At 39.9% G+C, this 18,248-nt stretch overlaps 1 protein-coding gene across 31 annotated transcripts in view; it reads left to right on the top strand.

Moving 5' to 3' along the window:
* Positions 1–18,248, top strand: part of AHI1 (Abelson helper integration site 1) — a 180,734-nt gene that overhangs the window by 127,703 nt on the left and 34,783 nt on the right. For 25 of the 31 annotated variants that reach the window (XR_011497647.1, XR_011497646.1, XR_011497645.1 and 22 more), the window contains 2 exons: positions 12,214–12,376; positions 15,957–16,057. The exons of 2 other annotated variants lie outside the window; for them this stretch is intronic. Coding sequence is in view for 20 of the 29 variants with exons in the window: in XM_070496191.1 (XP_070352292.1) it covers positions 12,214–12,376; positions 15,957–16,057 (264 nt within the window). In the remaining 9 variants the exon portion in view is untranslated. The remainder of the gene's footprint in view (positions 1–12,213; positions 12,377–15,956; positions 16,058–18,248) is intronic. 4 more of the 31 variants (XR_011497651.1, XR_011497648.1, XR_011497650.1 and 1 more) reach the window with 1 other exon arrangement.

Genomic DNA, 18,248 nt, shown 5'->3' with positions numbered 1-18,248 from the left:
CTTTTTCTTCTTCAATCACTTTTAAGTTGTATCTTTCCAGGAATTTGTCCCTTTCATCTAGGCTATTTAATTTGTTAGCATACAGTTGATAATAGCATTCTCTTATAATCCTTTTTCTTTCTCTGGATCCGGGGGTGCTATCTCCTCTTTCATTCTTGATTTTATTAATTTGGTTGTTACCTTTTCTTTTCCCCACCTTGGTCAGTCTAGCTAAAGTTTTGTTAATTTTCTTGCTCTCTCAAAGAACAAATTTTTGCTTATGTTAATTTTCTCTATTCTTTTTCTATTTTCTATGTCATTTATTTCCATCCTAATGTTTATCATTTTCTTCCTTCTGCTTGCTTTGGTTTTAGTTTTATTTTTCTAGTTTTAAAGTATAAAGTTAGGCTATTGATTTGATATCTTCTCAATAAAAGCATTTACAGCTATAAAATTTCCTCAAATCACTGCTTTTGCTACATCCCATACATTTTGGTATGTTGTGTTTATCTTTTCACTTACTATTTTCTAATTTCCCTGGTGATTTCTTCTTTGACCCATTGGTTATTTAAGAGTGTGTTGTTTAATTTCCACACATTTGTGAATTTCCCAAATGTCTTCCTGTAACTGATTTCTATTTCATTTCATTATGGTTGGAGAATATACTTTCTATGATTTCAGGGTTTTTTTTTTTTTTAAGGCTTATTTTATGGCCTAGCATATTGTCTATCCTAGAGAATGTTCCGTGTTCACTTAAGAAGAATATGTGTTCTGCTTTTGTTGGGTGGAGTGTTCATAGATGTCTATTAGATCTAATTGGTTTATAGTGTTGATCAAGTCTTCTGTTCCCATGTTGATCTATATTGAGAGTGGGGTATTGAAGTCTCCAACTATTGTTGTTGAATTGTCTATTTCACATTTTAGCTCTGTCAGTTTTGCCTTATGTGTTTTGAGGCTGTGTTAGGTGCATATGTATTTATACTTTTTTATGTGTCCTGATTGATTGACCCTTTTCTCATTTAAAATGTCCTATTTTATCTCTAATAACAGTTTTTGTCTTAAATTTTGTTTTGCCAGATATAAGAACAATCACTCCAGCTCTTTTGATTTTTACTTGTATGGTATACTTTTTTCATCCTTTTCAACTTTTTTTGGTCCTTAAATCTAAAATATTCCTCTTGTAGACAGCGTATAGTTAGGTCATTTTTTTTTTCCATTCTGGTAATCTCTGCTTTCTGTTTGGAATGTTTAATCCTTTTACATTTAATGTAATTACTGATAAGACAGAATTAAGTGTACAAGCTTTGTCTTCTTTATGTCTGTTGTATTTTTTGGTTCCTTTGTTCATTTATTACTCACTTTTTTGGTGTTAAATTAATATTTTTTACTATACTATTTTAATTCCCTTTTTATTTTTGTATATTTTCTTGAGTTTTCTTAGTGGTTACCCTAGAGTTATAATTAACATATTGACTTAAACAATCTAGTTTGGATTAATACCAACTTAATTTCAGTAGTAAAAACTTTGCTCTAATACAGCTCTTTGCCCTTCTGCCTCCTTTGTGTCATTATTGTCATACAAAGTACATCTTTAGACATTATAAGCCCATCAACATGTTTTTATAATGATGTCTTTACAAAGTAATCTGTTAAATCAAATGGAGAGGAGTTACAAAAAACATAAAATTATACCATCTTTTATGTTTGCCTATGTTGTTACCCTTACTTCTCTATGTGGATTTGAGGTACTGTCAACTGCCCTTTCATTTTGGCCTGAGGTGCTTCCATCAGTTTTTCTCTAAGGGTCACTGAACTCAGTTATCATTTACCTGGGAAAGTATTAACGTCTCCTTCCTTTTTAAAGAACAGTTTTGCTGCCTATTGAATGATAGGTTGAGTCTTCTTTCAACCCTAAATGTTGGAAGCATCATCCTACTAACTTCTGACCTCCAAGGTTTCTGGCGAGAAGTATGTTGTTGATCTTATTGAGGATCCCTTCTGTGTGATGAATGGTTTTTCTCTTGCTGCTTTCAACATTCTTTGTCTTTAACTTTCCACAGTTTGACTATTTGTCCAGGTGTGGCTCTTGTTGCCCTTAGCCTACTTAGAATTGGTTTAGCTTCTTGGATGTGCAGATTAATGTTTTTCATCGGATTTGGGGAGTCTTTGGTCATTATTTCTTCAAATACTTTTTCTCCCCTTTCTTTGTTTCCTCTCCTTCTGGAACTCCTGTCATTCATATGTTGGTACACTTGACAGCATCCCATAGATTCCTGAGGCTCTGTTATTTTTCTTTGTTCTTTTTTCTTTCTGTTCCTCAGACTAGATAAACTCAGTTTACTTATCTGAAAAGTTCACTGATTCTTTCCTCTGCCAGTTCAGATCTACTGTTGAACACCTCTGTTGAATATTGTACTTTTTAACTCGAGGATTTTTTTTTCCTAAATAAATTCCTAATAAATTATTTTTAATTGTTTTATTTGGTTTCTTTTAGGTCTTTGAACATATATATACTAATTTAGAATCTTTATCTAGTAAATCCAATATCTGGGCTTTCTCAGGGACAATCTGTTGACTCCTTTGGTTCCTCTGTAGGGTTATACTTTACTGTTTCTTTACATGTCTCATAATTTCTTGTTGATAACTGGACGTTTGAGATAATATAATGTGGCAGACCTCAAAATCAGATTTTCTACTCCCACCTCCCCATGGTTTTCATTTTTGTTATTGTTACTATTTGTTTGGTTACTGACTTTCCTGGAGTAATTCTGTAAAGTCTATGTTTTTTGTGTTGTGCAACCACTGAAGAGTCAGCTTGGTTAGCTTAGTGATCAGCTAAGGACTGGACAGAGATTTCCTTAAATGCCTGGAGTCGAGTCCTGCAGCCTTTTCTGAGGGGTCTGTGTGTGTTGGGACATGCTTTCAGACCTTCAATAGGCAGTTTATAATTCTGCCTTACTTAGACTTCACTTTCTGCTTGCCAAGATGGTGAAGGTCAGCCAGAGGTGAAAGATTAGAGCCTTTTCTGGTCTTCCCTGGGCACACGCGCAGTCTGGCACATGTTCATGGCCTCTAGATTTCCAGGAATGTGTCAGAGCTTTTCAGAGTATCCTGTAGACGTGTCATTTCCCGGTTTTTCATTTTAATTTTTTGGTCAGCCCCTTGTTTGTCCTAACTTGTATCTCCATCTAAGTTGCCACTGATTGCTTTTGACAAATGCCCTAGAGATACAGCTGTTCACACAGCTGGCTCTGAGTCACATCAGATGAAAGCAAGCCCTGAGAATGGTGCTTTTCAGGGGCTGCCACATAGGTCCTACAGTGGACTTCTCTGGAGGTTGGTCTTGGGAGGCGTTCTGCTCTGCCTTCTCCGGTGGCTGCTAGCCCGCTAATTTGCACAGTTAGCACAGTTGTGAGTCTGTTGGTATTTAAGGCTACCATGGAGCTGGCCAGAGGGTAATGGGAATAGGGTAGGTTAAAACACCACAAAGCTTGCCAATTTTACCAAGATTCAGCTGTTTTTCGTGAATACATGCTCCTTGGATTATTGTAATCTTTTGGCTAATTTTCAGAGTTCTTAAAAAGTTGATTTTGACAGTTTTTGCCAGTGTCCTTGCTCTTATTGAAGAGCCAATTTTCATTACTCCTCCATTCTGGAAGCGCCTCCTCTCTACTGATTTGTTCTTAAGCTCAGGGTTTTCCACTTGCTTCGTAAAAATTCTACTTGTTGATTTCTATTTTGCCATTTGAAATACTGTTTTGTAATTTTTTAGAGCCTCCTCCTCAACTGTGTATGTCTCCATGTGTATCACAAGAATAATTATAAGCTGAAGTAGGCATATTTTCCATTAAGCTTCTTTATTACCCTTCTATTACTGCAGTCTTATCTTCTTACCTGCTAAACCGAATGCTCGCATGAGTGTACATGAGCTTTTCCTAGAATATTTCGATTGACATTAGAATTAGAAATACAAAGCCTCAGTCTTTAAATAAGATGAGCAGTTAATTATTGATGTCTGGCTGTTAGCAACCTAATAATATATTATTTGCAAATACCTGAATTGATTTTTGTTTAAAAATGCTGTCTGCATCTAGTTCTTTTTTGCTAGTAATTTTGTGTTTACTCATGGTTCATTAACAGAATTTAGAGAAATTCATTTACTTTTCTGAAGTAATTAGTAGTGAATTATTTTAATATTCATTATCAGCGTATGTCCTGGTACTATTTATTGACAACTTAAAATAGAGAAACAGGAGAGTGACTTGTGCAAATACTAAAAGTGTCCCTCGAAAAGGGCCACCACCGAAAACAGTGAAGCATCCGGTAACACAGAAGCTCCCTTGGAGGGGATAGGGATTGTCCTCCTGTTCACGGCTGTCTCCCCAGCCTGTGCGAGTAGCTCAGACAGAGTAGTACCTAATAATTATTGCTGGGTGGACACATTTAATCTTTAAATTTTGGTTGTTTTTCTATTTTAAAAATTTCGCTAATCCTTAAGAGGTTGTAGGGAAACCTCAGAAGTATTTGCTATGACTCCTAGTTGTGGTTTGAGCATGAGCTTGTTGAAAAAATGACAAAGTGGCTGTAAAATTACTCACATTGGGAGCTAGTCAGCATTTCAGTGAGACAAGAGGGAAACTAAGCAATACAAGTACAACTAGGAGGAAAGGAGGATCAAGTAGCTTTTTTAAGTTTTGCCAGGAACAAGTTGTTCTCAGCTTTGGCTTTAGTTTTAAATTATGTTTCTTACCCATTCAGTTGCATGCTTAATATGTGCAGAAAATAAATGTACGTGTTTTTTAAGTAGATCATTGAAATAAAGTATTAACTAAACTTGAGCTGCACCAGAGTCACCTGGAAGGCTTGTGAAAATACAGATTTCTTGGCCTATCCCCAGAATATATGATTTCAGTTAGTCTGGAATGGGGCCCAAAAATGTGCCTGTCTAACAAGCTTTCAGGTAATGTTGCCGCTGTGGTCTAAAGACCATACTTTGAGAACTAATCTAAACCAATGACTCATAATTTTCCTTTTGCTGTCCCTCCAAAGAAAGAAATTTAAAGTACGCTATCATTTTTCTTCACTAACAAAAAAAATCTGTCTTCTGGTCTGTAAAGGTCTGCACCATTCTCTTGATTTTTTTAGGAAATAACCAGTAGAAAAATATATTTTAGAGCCTTTTTCAATGAAGCGCTAATGATTCACTATAACAAAGTATGTGGATTGTGATTTCCAGTGAGAAAAGGTTGAATTGATACCAATCACTGTATAAAATGACTAGCTTTATTTGTGAGGTCCAAAGGTCAAGTCATTCCTATTTGTCAAAGAAGAAAGAAGTATTTGCAATGGTAAATTGAGAAGAAATGGTTTATCAGTATTGTCCTTTAATTATTATTGGGAGGTTTTTCCTGTGTAGTACTGCAGCAGTCAAACAAGCTTCTCCAGTTCATGTATGATCACAGATAATACAGCCACATTATTACCCAACAAGTTACTATTTTGAATTTACATTAAATCATTGAATGCTGTACTTTTGGAATATTTATTTGAGTACCTGGTATGATAGAATGTTAAGGCTGGAAAGAATCCCACATCTCATTTGGTTCAAACCCGTTAGTTTATAGACATCCAGTCTGAGTGTTTTCTAATATATCTTAGCCTTGGAGCTCAGACAGGACTGGAAACTCACTGTCTTGATTCCTGGTTTGGTATTCTTTCCATTACCTTTATTAGAAGGGATCTGGAATTAAATATTTTGAGATATCTGTTTGATGAGGTGTTTAAGGTTCAAGTATACTAGCATTATATAGCAGGATAGGAACAGATAGTTTGTCTGGTACAGAGACAATAAACTTTGTGCAATTATTTACTTTCTTTATCTCTGTTTTCTTAATCTATTATTATCCAGATAAGATCAGTTAAAAATAACAGGACCTTGGTTTCCTTTTTATAAATATCTTTAGGTTTGTCTTACGTAGTATTCATGGAAATAATCATGAGAGACTGTATATATTTCTACCACATGATGCTAGAAATAGGTCTGTATGTTTCTTTATTCCTCTAAGGTCCAAAAAGCATCAAACAGCATCTGAGGCCACAATCTATCATAAATACTTTATTTCACCTAGAAGGTACAATCTCTCAGGGGTTTCTTAGTTAAAAAAGCTACAATCACATCATGTTGTAATTACATAAAAAACAGTGCTGTAAGTGGAACTACCTGACTTTAGACCATACGTATTTCTGTACAGTCTCCATGGAATGCACAGAGAACTATCTTCTCCTTTTGCTCCAATTAGTTGTTCTTGTATGTAAGTTGCTTTCTGTTGCAGTATATCCAGAGTAGGGAAATAACAAGGTCAGCCATGCCAAAGGTCGCTCCAAGTATGCAGGAGATGGGCCCTACCTGAGAGCAAAACAGAACAATTTTTTTTTTCACTTGAGCACAAGTGTAACCTAAATATTTCTATATTAAAGCTTAGTGTGCTTTCTTAAAGAATGTCAAAAGTATAATAAGGTCTTATCTGCATTTGTCGTGAACACTAAACATGTACACATTTTGGGGGCCCTCCCAGTGGTGGTGTGGTTAGGTTTGCGCATGTGCACTCCACTTCAGCAGCCTGGGGTTCACAGGTTCGGATCCCAGGTGCAGACCTATGCACCGCTCATCAAGCGGTGCTGTGGCAGTATCCCACATACAAAACAGAGGAAGATGGGCACAGATGTTAGCTCAGCAACAATCTTCCTCAAGCAAAAGAGGAGGATAGGCAACAGATACTAGCTCAGGACCAGTCTTCCTCACCAATAAATAAATAAAAATGTACACATTTTAGTTAACGTGCATTAAACTGTAACAAGGCTTCTGGTGAAAACTAAAAGTAATTACTGAGATGTTACTTTTTATTTCACCTTATATTAATTGGTAATAATTCTGCCAATAACCATAGAAGTGCCCTTACTAAGTCTTCGGCTGAGTACTGATCTGCACATACAAAGGATAAAACCCGGGGCTGGCCCTGTGGCCGAGTGGTTAAGTTCGCGAGCTCTGCTGCAGGCGGCCCAGTGTTTCGTTGGTTCGAATCCTGGGCGCGGACATGGCACTGCTCATCAAACCACGCTGAGGCAGCGTCCCACATGTCACAACTAGAAGGACCCACAACGAAGAAGATACAACTGTGTTCCGGGGGGCTTTGGGGAGAAAAAGGAAAAAATAAAATCTTTAAAAAAAAAAATAAAAGGATAAAACCCCATGAGGAGAGAACCATCAGAAAGAAGTAGCCTATTCAGCAGAATGGGAATAATTCTCGTTCCTGACGGCCAGAATGGGAGAGTTACCAGGAGGATCACAGTCTGGTAGTGGGGTTCATTGATGAGCCCTAGAGTAATGTCTTCCTGGATGTGCTCTAACAGAACTTACAAGCAAACTGGGAATGGTCAAACTGATCTCAAGTGACTACCTGCCAGGAACAGGTCCAGAACTCTTTAAAGGAACACAAGAAAATCCAGCACTCACCAAAGTAGAATTCGCATGCGTTAGTTTTCTAGAGCTGTTGTAACACATTAACCACAAACTTGGTGTGGCTTAAAACAACAAAAATTTATTCTTTCACTCTTCTGGAGGCCAGAAGTCTGAAACCAAGTGAAGCAAGGAGAAAGCAGAGAGAAGGTGGTGTGATCCAGATGCCACACTGGCTGCAGGCTGGCACAGAGAAGTCTCCCAGGGCTTATGGCCCAGCTGAAGCGGGGCCGGAGGAGAAAGTGCTCAAGTGTGTGAATTTATTCAGTGCAGCTGAGCTTGCTCAATGATATGGAGCCATTGTGAATATTGATTTTTGGATTGCATTATAGATGAAGTTGCAAGGAACATCTGCTGTGACAGTACTGGTTAATGTGTCTTCAGTACACTGGTTTCAGGAACCATTGAGAAGTCTTTAGAGGCAATTATGATAATGAAAAATCTCTCAGAAGATAATACAAAGAAATTCACCTTAATGTCCTATAGTAGCCTGGCAGACTGCTTAAACCAAGAAAAAGTATCTGGCAAGCACTGGTATGAAGACTGAAAAATGCATGTCAAAAAGAAAAAAGCTTGCCAGTGGCACCTCCACCATGATTGTGCCCAAGCAACTCAGCAAGCTTTGAGAAAGAGGAGGAGCTCTGTTTCAAACAGCAAAGGGTAGTCAAAATTTGACCAAGTGGATTTGGTGGAACATCTCTTTTCTCAGACCTGTCATTACCAACATGGGCACATAAACTCATGTTTTTAAACTTTTATTGCATAAAGATTTTATAACTGCTCTGTCAGCTCAAGATTTGGGTCATGTTGCTGAGGATGTTCTGTCATACCTACATGCCAGACCACTGTGTACAAAGAGTGATGCATTATAGAAGATACTCAGCAAGAGAGTGATCAGACAGATGTTCTATGGCAAGACCTACCAGACTAAGGAGAAAATAGAAATAGTATTAATTCAAAACAAACCTCTTGATGGGATTGTGTATCCCAACTTTTTTACAGAGCTTTACTTTATCCTAAAACAGTGAGATAACAAAATCTAATTAGAGATGGGAAAGACCTGATTTATGCAGAATCCACTGCTAAATTAAAACAAGCAAAGAAGTTTATTATCTACTATGTATATTGTGATGCTCAGAGACAGTAAGTATTCTTCAAGTGAGAAGATAAGAATGTGTTGGATAAAAACACACTCTGGAATACAAGCAGGTTCTCGTGAGCCATGTGGCTTTCGTCGTGTGCCTTCAGTGTGATGAGAGAACGGTCCTAATTCCACTGCCAGAATGTGGACTGTTGGCATGTGAAAAACACTGACTCCTCATTGTATGGCAATTTTTCACTTAAATCTCAGGAATGGTATGATGGTGACATGCTCCAAAGACTGTTCCTTTGCTTTAGGGGATGTAACCTCTGCAACCATCCCCCTCCTAAGGATGTTGGCTGTGGAGTTTGGTGACAAGGACATTGTTTCTACATCAGGAGATAAGGTTATCATAGTGTGGACGACAGTACTGTACGCTGGTAAGGACCTAAAATGGGTACAAGTGAGGCATTGCCCTTTTGCAGTACCAGAACGGGCTGGTAGTGAGGTAGTGAGTGATTCATTCAGCAAGCTCAGTTGTATTGAATAAATTCACGGGTGATGTCTGACCCCATCAGGTTGTGGGACTGTGCTAGTCTGCCAGGGCTGCTGCCAGAAAATACCATAGACTTGGTGGCTTGAACAACAGAAATGCATTTGCTCACAGTTCTAGAGGCTAGAAGTTGAAGATCAAGTTGCTGGAAGTTGAAGATCAAGTTGCTGGCCTGCTTGGTTTCTCCTGAGGCCTCTCTCATTAGCTTGCAGACAGCTACCATCTCACAGTGTCCTCACACGGCCTTTTCTCTGTGCACGTGTGCTCCTGGTATCTCTTCCTCTTTTTATAAGGACTTCAGTCCCTTTGGATTAGGGCCCCAGCCATATGACCTCATTTTACCATAATTATCTCCTTAAAGGCCCTATCTCCAAATACGGTCACATTGATGGTTAAGGCTTCAACCTTTGAATTTTGGTGGGGGTCACAATTCAGTCCATAATAGCATAGAATATGCAACATGTTTACGAGGACTGAAGGACCGTGAGAAGCTGGTGTTCTGTGTGTGATTATGTAACGAGGTTAATCAGTGGGTGCTTTAATGAGAAAATTGCAATGTGGAACCCTAAGTCTTTTGCATCCCTGTACCTCTGAAGGGACACTTTTGTCCACACTCCTTGGTGGTAAATTCAGGATGTTTTCTGGCTCCAGTTTGATGAATTCCAGCTTGTCAGTAGTTCCCACAAAGACACAAGCCAATGTGGGACTTCCTAAATGATTCTGTTGCCGAAGCTGAATCTCTCCTGCTCTCCTTCCCAGCAGCCACCTCTGGCTCCAGATAAACGAGCATACGTTGACCTCAGACTTGCTTAAGACTCATCAAAGCTGGGCTGTCTCAGTGTACCAGAGCCAGGATGAGGGACACAGGAACAAACCCCCACACAGTTTTTCGGGACTGGGTTTCATCATGAAAGGACCGCATTGGGTGACCCAGGATAGTTGGTCTCCTTGGGACAGCTGCCTGCTTAGGTACCACTATCCAAAATGTGTCTCATCTTTCATGAGTGATTAGGATCTCCTGTGCTGCCTCCTCTCCTCTCTGTGTCTTCTTCCCCATGTTTGATTCTAGATACAGATGTATTTATTCTATATACGTGTATTTAGTCTTGAAAAAAATGAAAGAAAAAAACTGAGTTTACATGCTGATTCTACCACTTACTAGTTTACTTGACTTTAGGCAAGTTATTAAATTTCTCTGCACATCAAATTCCTCATTTATAAAATTGAAATAGGAATTAACGCCCTCACAGGGTTGTCATAAAGATTAAGATAACTTAGGTAGGCAACCAGCCTGGTACTTAGAACATAGCAGGCACTCAGAACATTGACTCACTGTCCCCCTCTGTCATGGTGCGAGGTGGGAGGAGAAAGGAGAGGCAGTTTGGAGAAGGAAGAATGAAGAGAAAAGTGGAAAGTTCCACTTTTACACGAGGATTTGGCATCGGTATGCTAAGCATTATAAATGATTTGTAAACTTTAAATATCACCCTGCATGGCACGCTGTAAATTAGGGACTTAGCTGAGCAGTACAACAGGAATTGCATTTGTACCATTTGAGTTAAATTGTTGTTAATGCCCTTATGTCATATAGTGACAGCAGTTAATTTCAAATTTATCCATTAAAATCACCTGGTTGATCCGTTAAAAAATACTGTATTGTATCTCACAAGGTTGTAATCTATCATAACATTAATAAAAAATAAAATAAAATAAAATACTGTATTGTAAATTAATTGAAGGGTACCACAAAAAGTTTTGTGAAGTGTTATGGAATCCCCTGCTTAAAACTCCTCTCTCTTCTCATTGCCCATGTTATGAGTCTAAACTCTTTCACCATGCGTGACCTGGCCGCTGCTTACTCCTGTAGCCTCAGTTTCCCCCACCCTCCTCGCTCAGCTCTTGCCTCTAATGCTGGGCTTCCTCCTCATCAAACTGCTGTAGGTTTCTCTTGCCTGGACTCACATGTGCGGTACAGTCTGCTTGAGACACGCTTTCCATCTCTTCACCTGACTGACTCCTGGTTATCCTCTATTCTCCTGGAAAGCCTGGGTGAGGGACCCCTTCTAGAAATCATCCTATGTATCATCATGTATTTAGTGCCTAGCACAGTACCAGGCACATTACGATTTCGGTAAATACTTGTTAGTTGAATGAATCAGTACTCAACCTAAATACAAAGGATTATAATGATAAAATTTCCCCATTACATGTGTAGTTGTTCAACCTGTAAATTTTCAAATCTCATTTAAGTAAAAAAAATAGTTTATCCTTTCGTGTACATATTATGTCCTACTTGATATAGTGCATCACGTCTAAAATGGGTTGAGGTCGGCCTCCTTCCTGTAGCTGCTCTAAGAGGTTTATAAATGCCTGTGCAGCCATTCATTTTGACTTGGGTTTTTCAAAAGAGAAAAAATAAAATATAATAACTACTGTCACCACACAAAGAAGAGCATTCTCATAGGAAGCCTCTTCCTCTTAAATTTGCATCTAGGGAAAATAAGCTGTTTATAAGGGTACTTTAAAAGATAGTCAAAAGATTTAGGTTGTTGATATAAAATATCAAAAACATATGTGTTTGTAGAGAAATGTATCTCAGAAAGAAACATTAACAGTAAACCAAGTGATCACAATGAAGTTATGTAATCAGGTTGTCTCATTGAGCTTTTCCTTTTATGAAATTGTTGATGTTCTGAAGAATTTTTTTTCAGGTGCATCTGCTTAACACGGAGCATGGCATCCAAGGGTGGTATAAAACAATTCTGAGAAAGTGAATGGGGTGTGAGCTTTTTTTTTATTTGCTTCACAAGTAATTTACTTTAAAAAAATGAACATCTGTTATTTTGAAGCTAATCTTAGTGTATTGAATGCTTTTAACCATTTCTCAGTCCCACAGTCTTTTATCTTGCCTCTCCTGCTGTGCTCCCACCACCCCTGATCCTGTTAGCAGACCTTGAGCCGGCCTCAGACTCACCAGAGGACGGCTTTGGTTTCAGCTGCTCTTCTGCAAGAGGAAGTGAATGCTGGGGGTTTTCTCTGTGGTACAGTGGTGATAAAGCTGTGGTGGTCTTATCTCTCTCTTAGGTAGTGGCTCTTTATGACTACACAGCGAATCGATCAGATGAACTAACCATCCATCGCGGAGACATTATCCGAGTGTTTTTCAAAGATAATGAAGACTGGTGGTATGGCAGCGTAGGGAAGGGACAGGAAGGGTATTTTCCAGCTAATCATGTGGCTAGTGAAAGTAAGTTTTATGCTCCCTTCCTGGTTTACTACTATGGTATAACTGATAGTCCAAGATTTTATCATTTTCTACCCTTTAATTGACTGTCTTTCAATTTTTGCATATGTTTACCAATGGTTATTGCTTTTCATTCTCGTGATGCTAAAACATGGAAAGGGGGAGGCGGTAGTACACTGGAAAGCGATCACCTTCTGAGATTGGAATATTTGTGCACAGACTTCTCATCCCCAGGGCCTGCCCGTCTGGCTACCAGCCTCCTCCTCCAGCCCCTTTCCCTGCCACCGCTTCACGCTCAGTTGTGTCAGCTCTTCTCTTGCCATAGTGACTCCCCAGCTGGCAGGTTCCTTAAGAACCTCCAGGTCCGCAGCTCCTGTTCTTTCACTTCGTGTACCTCAGTCCTGGCTGTTCCCTGCTGAAAGAAAACTACGTTAGATAATGTCATTCTCCAGTAAATTGAGCCCTCGTTTGTGAAGGAAAAGAAATGAGCTGGAGAAGAAATTCTAAATAAGAGCTTCTGAAAGCTGCAGATTTACTAGTAGGCCTTGAGAGGTGAAAACAGAACTAACACAGAGAGCCTAAAGATAAAATAGTGTAAAGACTGGAGAAAGGGGAGAAATATAGTCATGCTTCTTCAGAAGAGTGCTTCCTGTCAGCAATTAATGTGACCGTGTGGTAGGAAGACACCACACGCAGGGTCAGGAAAACTGATTCTGACGCTGGCTCAACAGCTGATACTGATATGCCTCAGTTTCCTCCCGTAAAATGAGGAAGTTGGACTCGATCATCTCTAAGCTTTCTTCCAGAAACAGTAAAATCGGATAGTTCTGATTTAAAATGTAGTAAGGCAGGCTTGAGAGCACTCTATGTTTTGAATATTTGTTGCTAAGTCTTCTGTTTCTGCAAAGAAGTAATTATTATAAATGATAGTTGGTTTTCAGGCTAGTCTGTGAACCTCCATTTAATCCAAACTATGGCTGAACAGAAGTACTATTGATTCCCCTGAGTTCTGAATTTTGAGAGCAAAAGAGGTGATGGAAAGGAGGAAGAAGGGCTTCTCCCCTGAGTCCTGGAGGCTGGGCTGCGCCTGATGGAGCATTCCTCTGTGGCGCCTGCCACTGCCTTGTCTGCACCCTGGGACTTCCCAGTGCCCCTCCCTGTCCCTCAGGGCTCCGGGACTCTCTGCAGCTCCCGTCCTGGGCTCCTCTGCCTCCTCAGCACTCTCCTCCCCTCAGAAGTGCTCGTGTCACCTCTCTCCTAACGAAATCCTTCATCTCCTCTGTGCCACTGTTCTCCTTCTTTGCTGAGTAGTAAATGACTGACAGCTCTGAAACTCTATATTTTTATGTTTAAAAGAGGATGCATAATGGAGAACACTTAAGCAGGGTGGAAGGAAGAAATTTTAGGTCGCTTTCATTCCCAGTCACCTCCCAAAAGCTCAGCACTTCCAACTCACAGACCTTCTCAGATGCCCACACTCCTCCCAGCAGCGGCTTCCCCACAGGACCCACAGCTGGAGCTGGGCAGGGATAGCTTCTGTTTTTAAATGAAGAGCTATCTGCATAATCATACTCACTCTAGAGGATATCTGTCATTTTAACTAGATGTTACCATCTGTTGTTTCTTCCAGATACAAATGGAAACATTTAAAGTTTTTCTTACTTGACAATATAAAAAGATTCTGAGTTTCCAGACAGGATGGTGTTAGGTGCTTTAACTTTACAACCTAGTTAGTTTGCCGAAATAACTTCTTAGGCTTGCAAATCTTGAGAGGCTATACATATTTGATTTAAGTGAGCTAAAAATTCAGTAGAATTTGGTTTTCTTCCATAATAACCAAAGTGAGACTTCTGAAGTGTACTGCAATGACGGTGGTTGGCCGCATGCAGAAATCCGTTCCATGTCTCCAGTAGTGACCATCCGTCGACTGCCATTGTTCTTTGTATCCCAGAAGACTTGATGTCTTCTTTTGGCATCAGTCACTGCTTCTTGAAAAAGCCTTGTAAAGGCCAGAATAAAAAGAAAAAATCTCAGAAAACCTGAGAATATAGTGATTGAATTCTCACTTCATCAGAGATTATTTCCCTTTCCCTTTTATCCTACTTTTTACCTGAATTTAACGAAAACTCGCTTGTCCAGTTTTAACATTAGAGGAAAAAATTACTTTCAGCAGCATATTCCACTCCAAAATAGTGGGAGAAATTGTCCTTTATCTGAATCCAAATACACCAAGCACCTGATCGGAAGGAGTATATATGTGAACAGATCTCTACCAGTTGTCCACCTGAGAGTGGGTCCTCAGGAGAATACCGCAGCAGAAGGCGCTATACAGGACTCACTCCCTTTCTGTCTTAGGCTATTGGAAATAAAAACAGCATCAGCTTCCCTTAATCACATCTAACATCCTTTCCAATAAGACATAAAGAAGCCCCATAATAGGGCCGGCCCGGTGGCGCAGCGGTTAAGTTCGCACACTCCACTTCTCAGCGGCCCAGGGTTCGCCACTTCGAATCCCGGGTGCAGACATGGCACTGCTTGGCATGCCATGCTGTGGTAGGCAGTAGACATCCCACGTATAAAGTAGAGGAAGATGGGCACAGATGTGAGCTCAGGGCCAGGCTTCCTCAACAAAAAAGAGGAGGACTGGCAGTAGTTAGCTCAGGGCTAATCTTCCTCAAAAAAAAAAAAAAAGCCAAATAATAAAATCAACCCATACACAAGCCAGTCTTAGAATTTTCGTCAGGTGTATTTTAGCAGTTTCTCTCAATTCAGTTGCCCAAGTCATTTAACCTAGTTAAATTTTCTTTTTAGCCCTTTAAAATTCCCACATAAATTTTTAGATTCAACACCTTTTGTAGATTAAATAGATTATATAATCTTAATCTTATATAATCTTAATTAATCTTGGATTTTAAGACTCTTAGATTCAGCATGGTGAGTAGATTCAGTATTGTGTATAGAACTAGCCCCGTGCTTATTTATTTCACACATCTTCCCAAATTATCCTTTCTCCATACCTCCACCTGGCAAAATCTTACCTATTCTTTAGAGTCTGAGATACTTCCCACTTCTTCCATTAAAGCGTTTGCCATCCCCTCATCAGAATTTGTCTTTGTTGCTACTCTCTTTCAAATAACATCACGCTCTGTTTTATGTTACGGTTACTTGTGAGCATATCTGTCTCTGATCAGACTGTCAGCTTCTTGAGAGCAAAGACTGTCTTTTGATCATCTTCACATCTCCTCCAGCAGTACTTAGCAGGTAACCTTGCATAATGTAGGTTCCTGGTAAATGTGTATTGAGATAAAATGAAATAAGCATCTGCATGACCACACAGTAAGTGAAAATGACACCTTCTACATCTCTGAAATCCTGCTGATCAAAGCTTAGCAATTATAGATTATATTCTTCTGATAACTAATGTTTAAGGCTACAAATCATCTTAACAATACGTGCTGGGTAGCTTAGACCAAGGAAGTGGCTACCAGTCTCCTTAGTTTCATATCTGCCCCCTCCCATCGTGGTTTTTCCGCATGAACAGTGCTTCTCCATTTGATGACATGAGCTTCTTTTTCAATTCCAGCACTGTATCAGGAACTGCCTCCAGAGATAAAGGAGCGATCCCCTCCTTTAACTCCCACAGAAAAAACCAAAATGGAAAAACCTTCTTCAGCTCCTCAAAAGGTAAATGTTTTCAAGAATAGGTATTGCACATATACTTTGATTTTCACTCTCTCTGGATAAAATATTACTTTATTTTTCATGCTCATATCCTTCATTGTTTACATTATAATTTCTTTTAATATTGGCACCAACATGAAATATATAAGGCAAATATTATTGTAGCCATTTTTCAGATAAGGAAACTGAGGAGGCTCAGAGAGATTATAAAATAGACCCCCAAGTCACAGCCCAAGAGGTGGGACGAGGACCCACACTGGAACTTGTGGCTTTAAATGTGATGCTGTTTCCACTCTATGCCTGTTTCTGTAACTGTGATACTGACACTGTCATTGGTCCCTCCTGAGGGGTCCACATTTATGCTGAAGGTCGCTGGAGCCCACAGAATACAGATGTTCTGTCTTCCTGGAGCATTCCTTTACTCACTAATCATTTAAAATGTTTTCAGGTTAAGATGAATATGGATACATTATTGGCCAGAGAAATGTGATGTTTTTAGCCTGTATCGTCAGACACCTCAGAGGTGTCAGTCAGTATTCTTCTGATGTTAGTGGTACTATGGTAGAAAAGTTTAGTAAGCACCATACCAGCATCTGTGTTAGTTACTAAACTTGTTCTGTGACATTAGCTCTAGCCTTGGACTGAATAACTTTGCTGCTCCTTGACTCCATGAACTGGCATATATGTGTGTGTGCACATATATATATATATATATATATATATATATTTTTTTTTTTTTTAAACAAATTCCATGTCATGGCAGAGTTTTTGATGGTTGGGCCTGTCTTGTATTGCTCAGTCACTCCTCTTGTATCTGTTGAGCGCTGACTTCCATACTGAGCACCCTGCCAGTCCTCACTGAGACAAGGGTTGAGTGGGCAAGGTGCTTGCCCTTGAGGAGCTACAGGCTGGTGAGGCCCTGCAGGCAGGCCTTTCCAGTGGATTGCCATGGGCCCTGTAGTGAAGATCTGTACAAGTGCATTGGGAACACATAGGAAGAAACCCCCTGAGTCTGCCCTGGGGAGGTCATGCTTAAGCTGCAGCTTATAGGATGAAAAAGTATGTGCCAGGTAGATGATCTTAGAGAAAACGTTCTCGCAGGGGGAATAACTTGAGTAAGGTGTGACATGGTACGGCTGAGTTTGGGGAGCATAGGGTCTAATGGAGAGAAGGACAGGAGAAGTGCAGGAGCCGGGCCATGGGGAACCTTGTGTACTCTCCTCAGATGCTTGGATTGTATCCTTCAGACAAAAAGGATCCCCTGGAGAAGGTAATCCAGGGAGTGACATGTACAGATTTCCATGTAAAAATGTCATTCTAGTGACAGCATAGTGGTTGGATTAGAGGTGGCTAAGACCCGGGGCAGGGAAATTAGTTAGGAATCCATTGACATAAAATATAAAAGCTTGAACTAGTGGGATTGGAGGGGAGGGGTCATAAGATATAACTGACAGGATTTTGTGATTGACTGGACATGTTCAGTGAGGTTGGCATCTAGGACTGTGCTCAGGGCCCTGGCTTATTATACAACTGAACAGGTAGTGGTACTGCAGAAATAGTGAAAGAGGAAGATTGGAGGAGATGGAGACAAGGAATGGTGGGGAGTAGCATGTGATGAGTTCCGTTTTAGTTACCTTGGTTTGTTAGTAGTGTCTGTAGTGCCCCCAGGTAGAAATAATCATCACTAAGGAACCAGAAGTGCAGGATTGGAATTCCAGAGAAGGTAGGGCTTCAAAATAAAATGGGGAGGAGTTAGTGTATTCACCGTGTTATACCCCTAGAGTTGAAGCTTGCAGTGAAGGAGATAACCCAGAAAAAATGTTGTAGAGTTCTGAGAGAAGGCAGCCAAGGTCAGAAGCCCAGTTGGATGCTGGTACTTAAGGGACAGTCAAAGGAAGAGGAGAAGATTAAGAATAATTGAAGGGGAAGGAAGAAGCCAGGAAAAAGACATGTCCTGGAAGCCAAGGAAGAAGAAAGGTTCAAGGAGGGTATGGTCAGTAGTGTCAGAAACAGGCGGTCAGTTTGGTTGCCTAAGCACAAGGCAATCAGGAGGGCCCGGGCCCCTTTGCACTGGTATTCAGGATTGATACTGGTATAACAGGACTGAAGAGTAGAATGGGCCTCAGCAAGTAAACTCATGGAAGTCAGTCCCAGAACTTCACTCGAAGTAAAAAAAGGGTCAAGCAGTGGCTGG

Source organism: Equus asinus, chromosome 24 (assembly GCF_041296235.1).
Source record: "Equus asinus isolate D_3611 breed Donkey chromosome 24, EquAss-T2T_v2, whole genome shotgun sequence".
NCBI classification, from domain to species: Eukaryota; Metazoa; Chordata; class Mammalia; order Perissodactyla; family Equidae; genus Equus; species Equus asinus.
The sequence above is the reverse complement of the archived record's forward strand: the minus strand, read 5'-3'. Positions and strand labels throughout refer to the sequence as shown.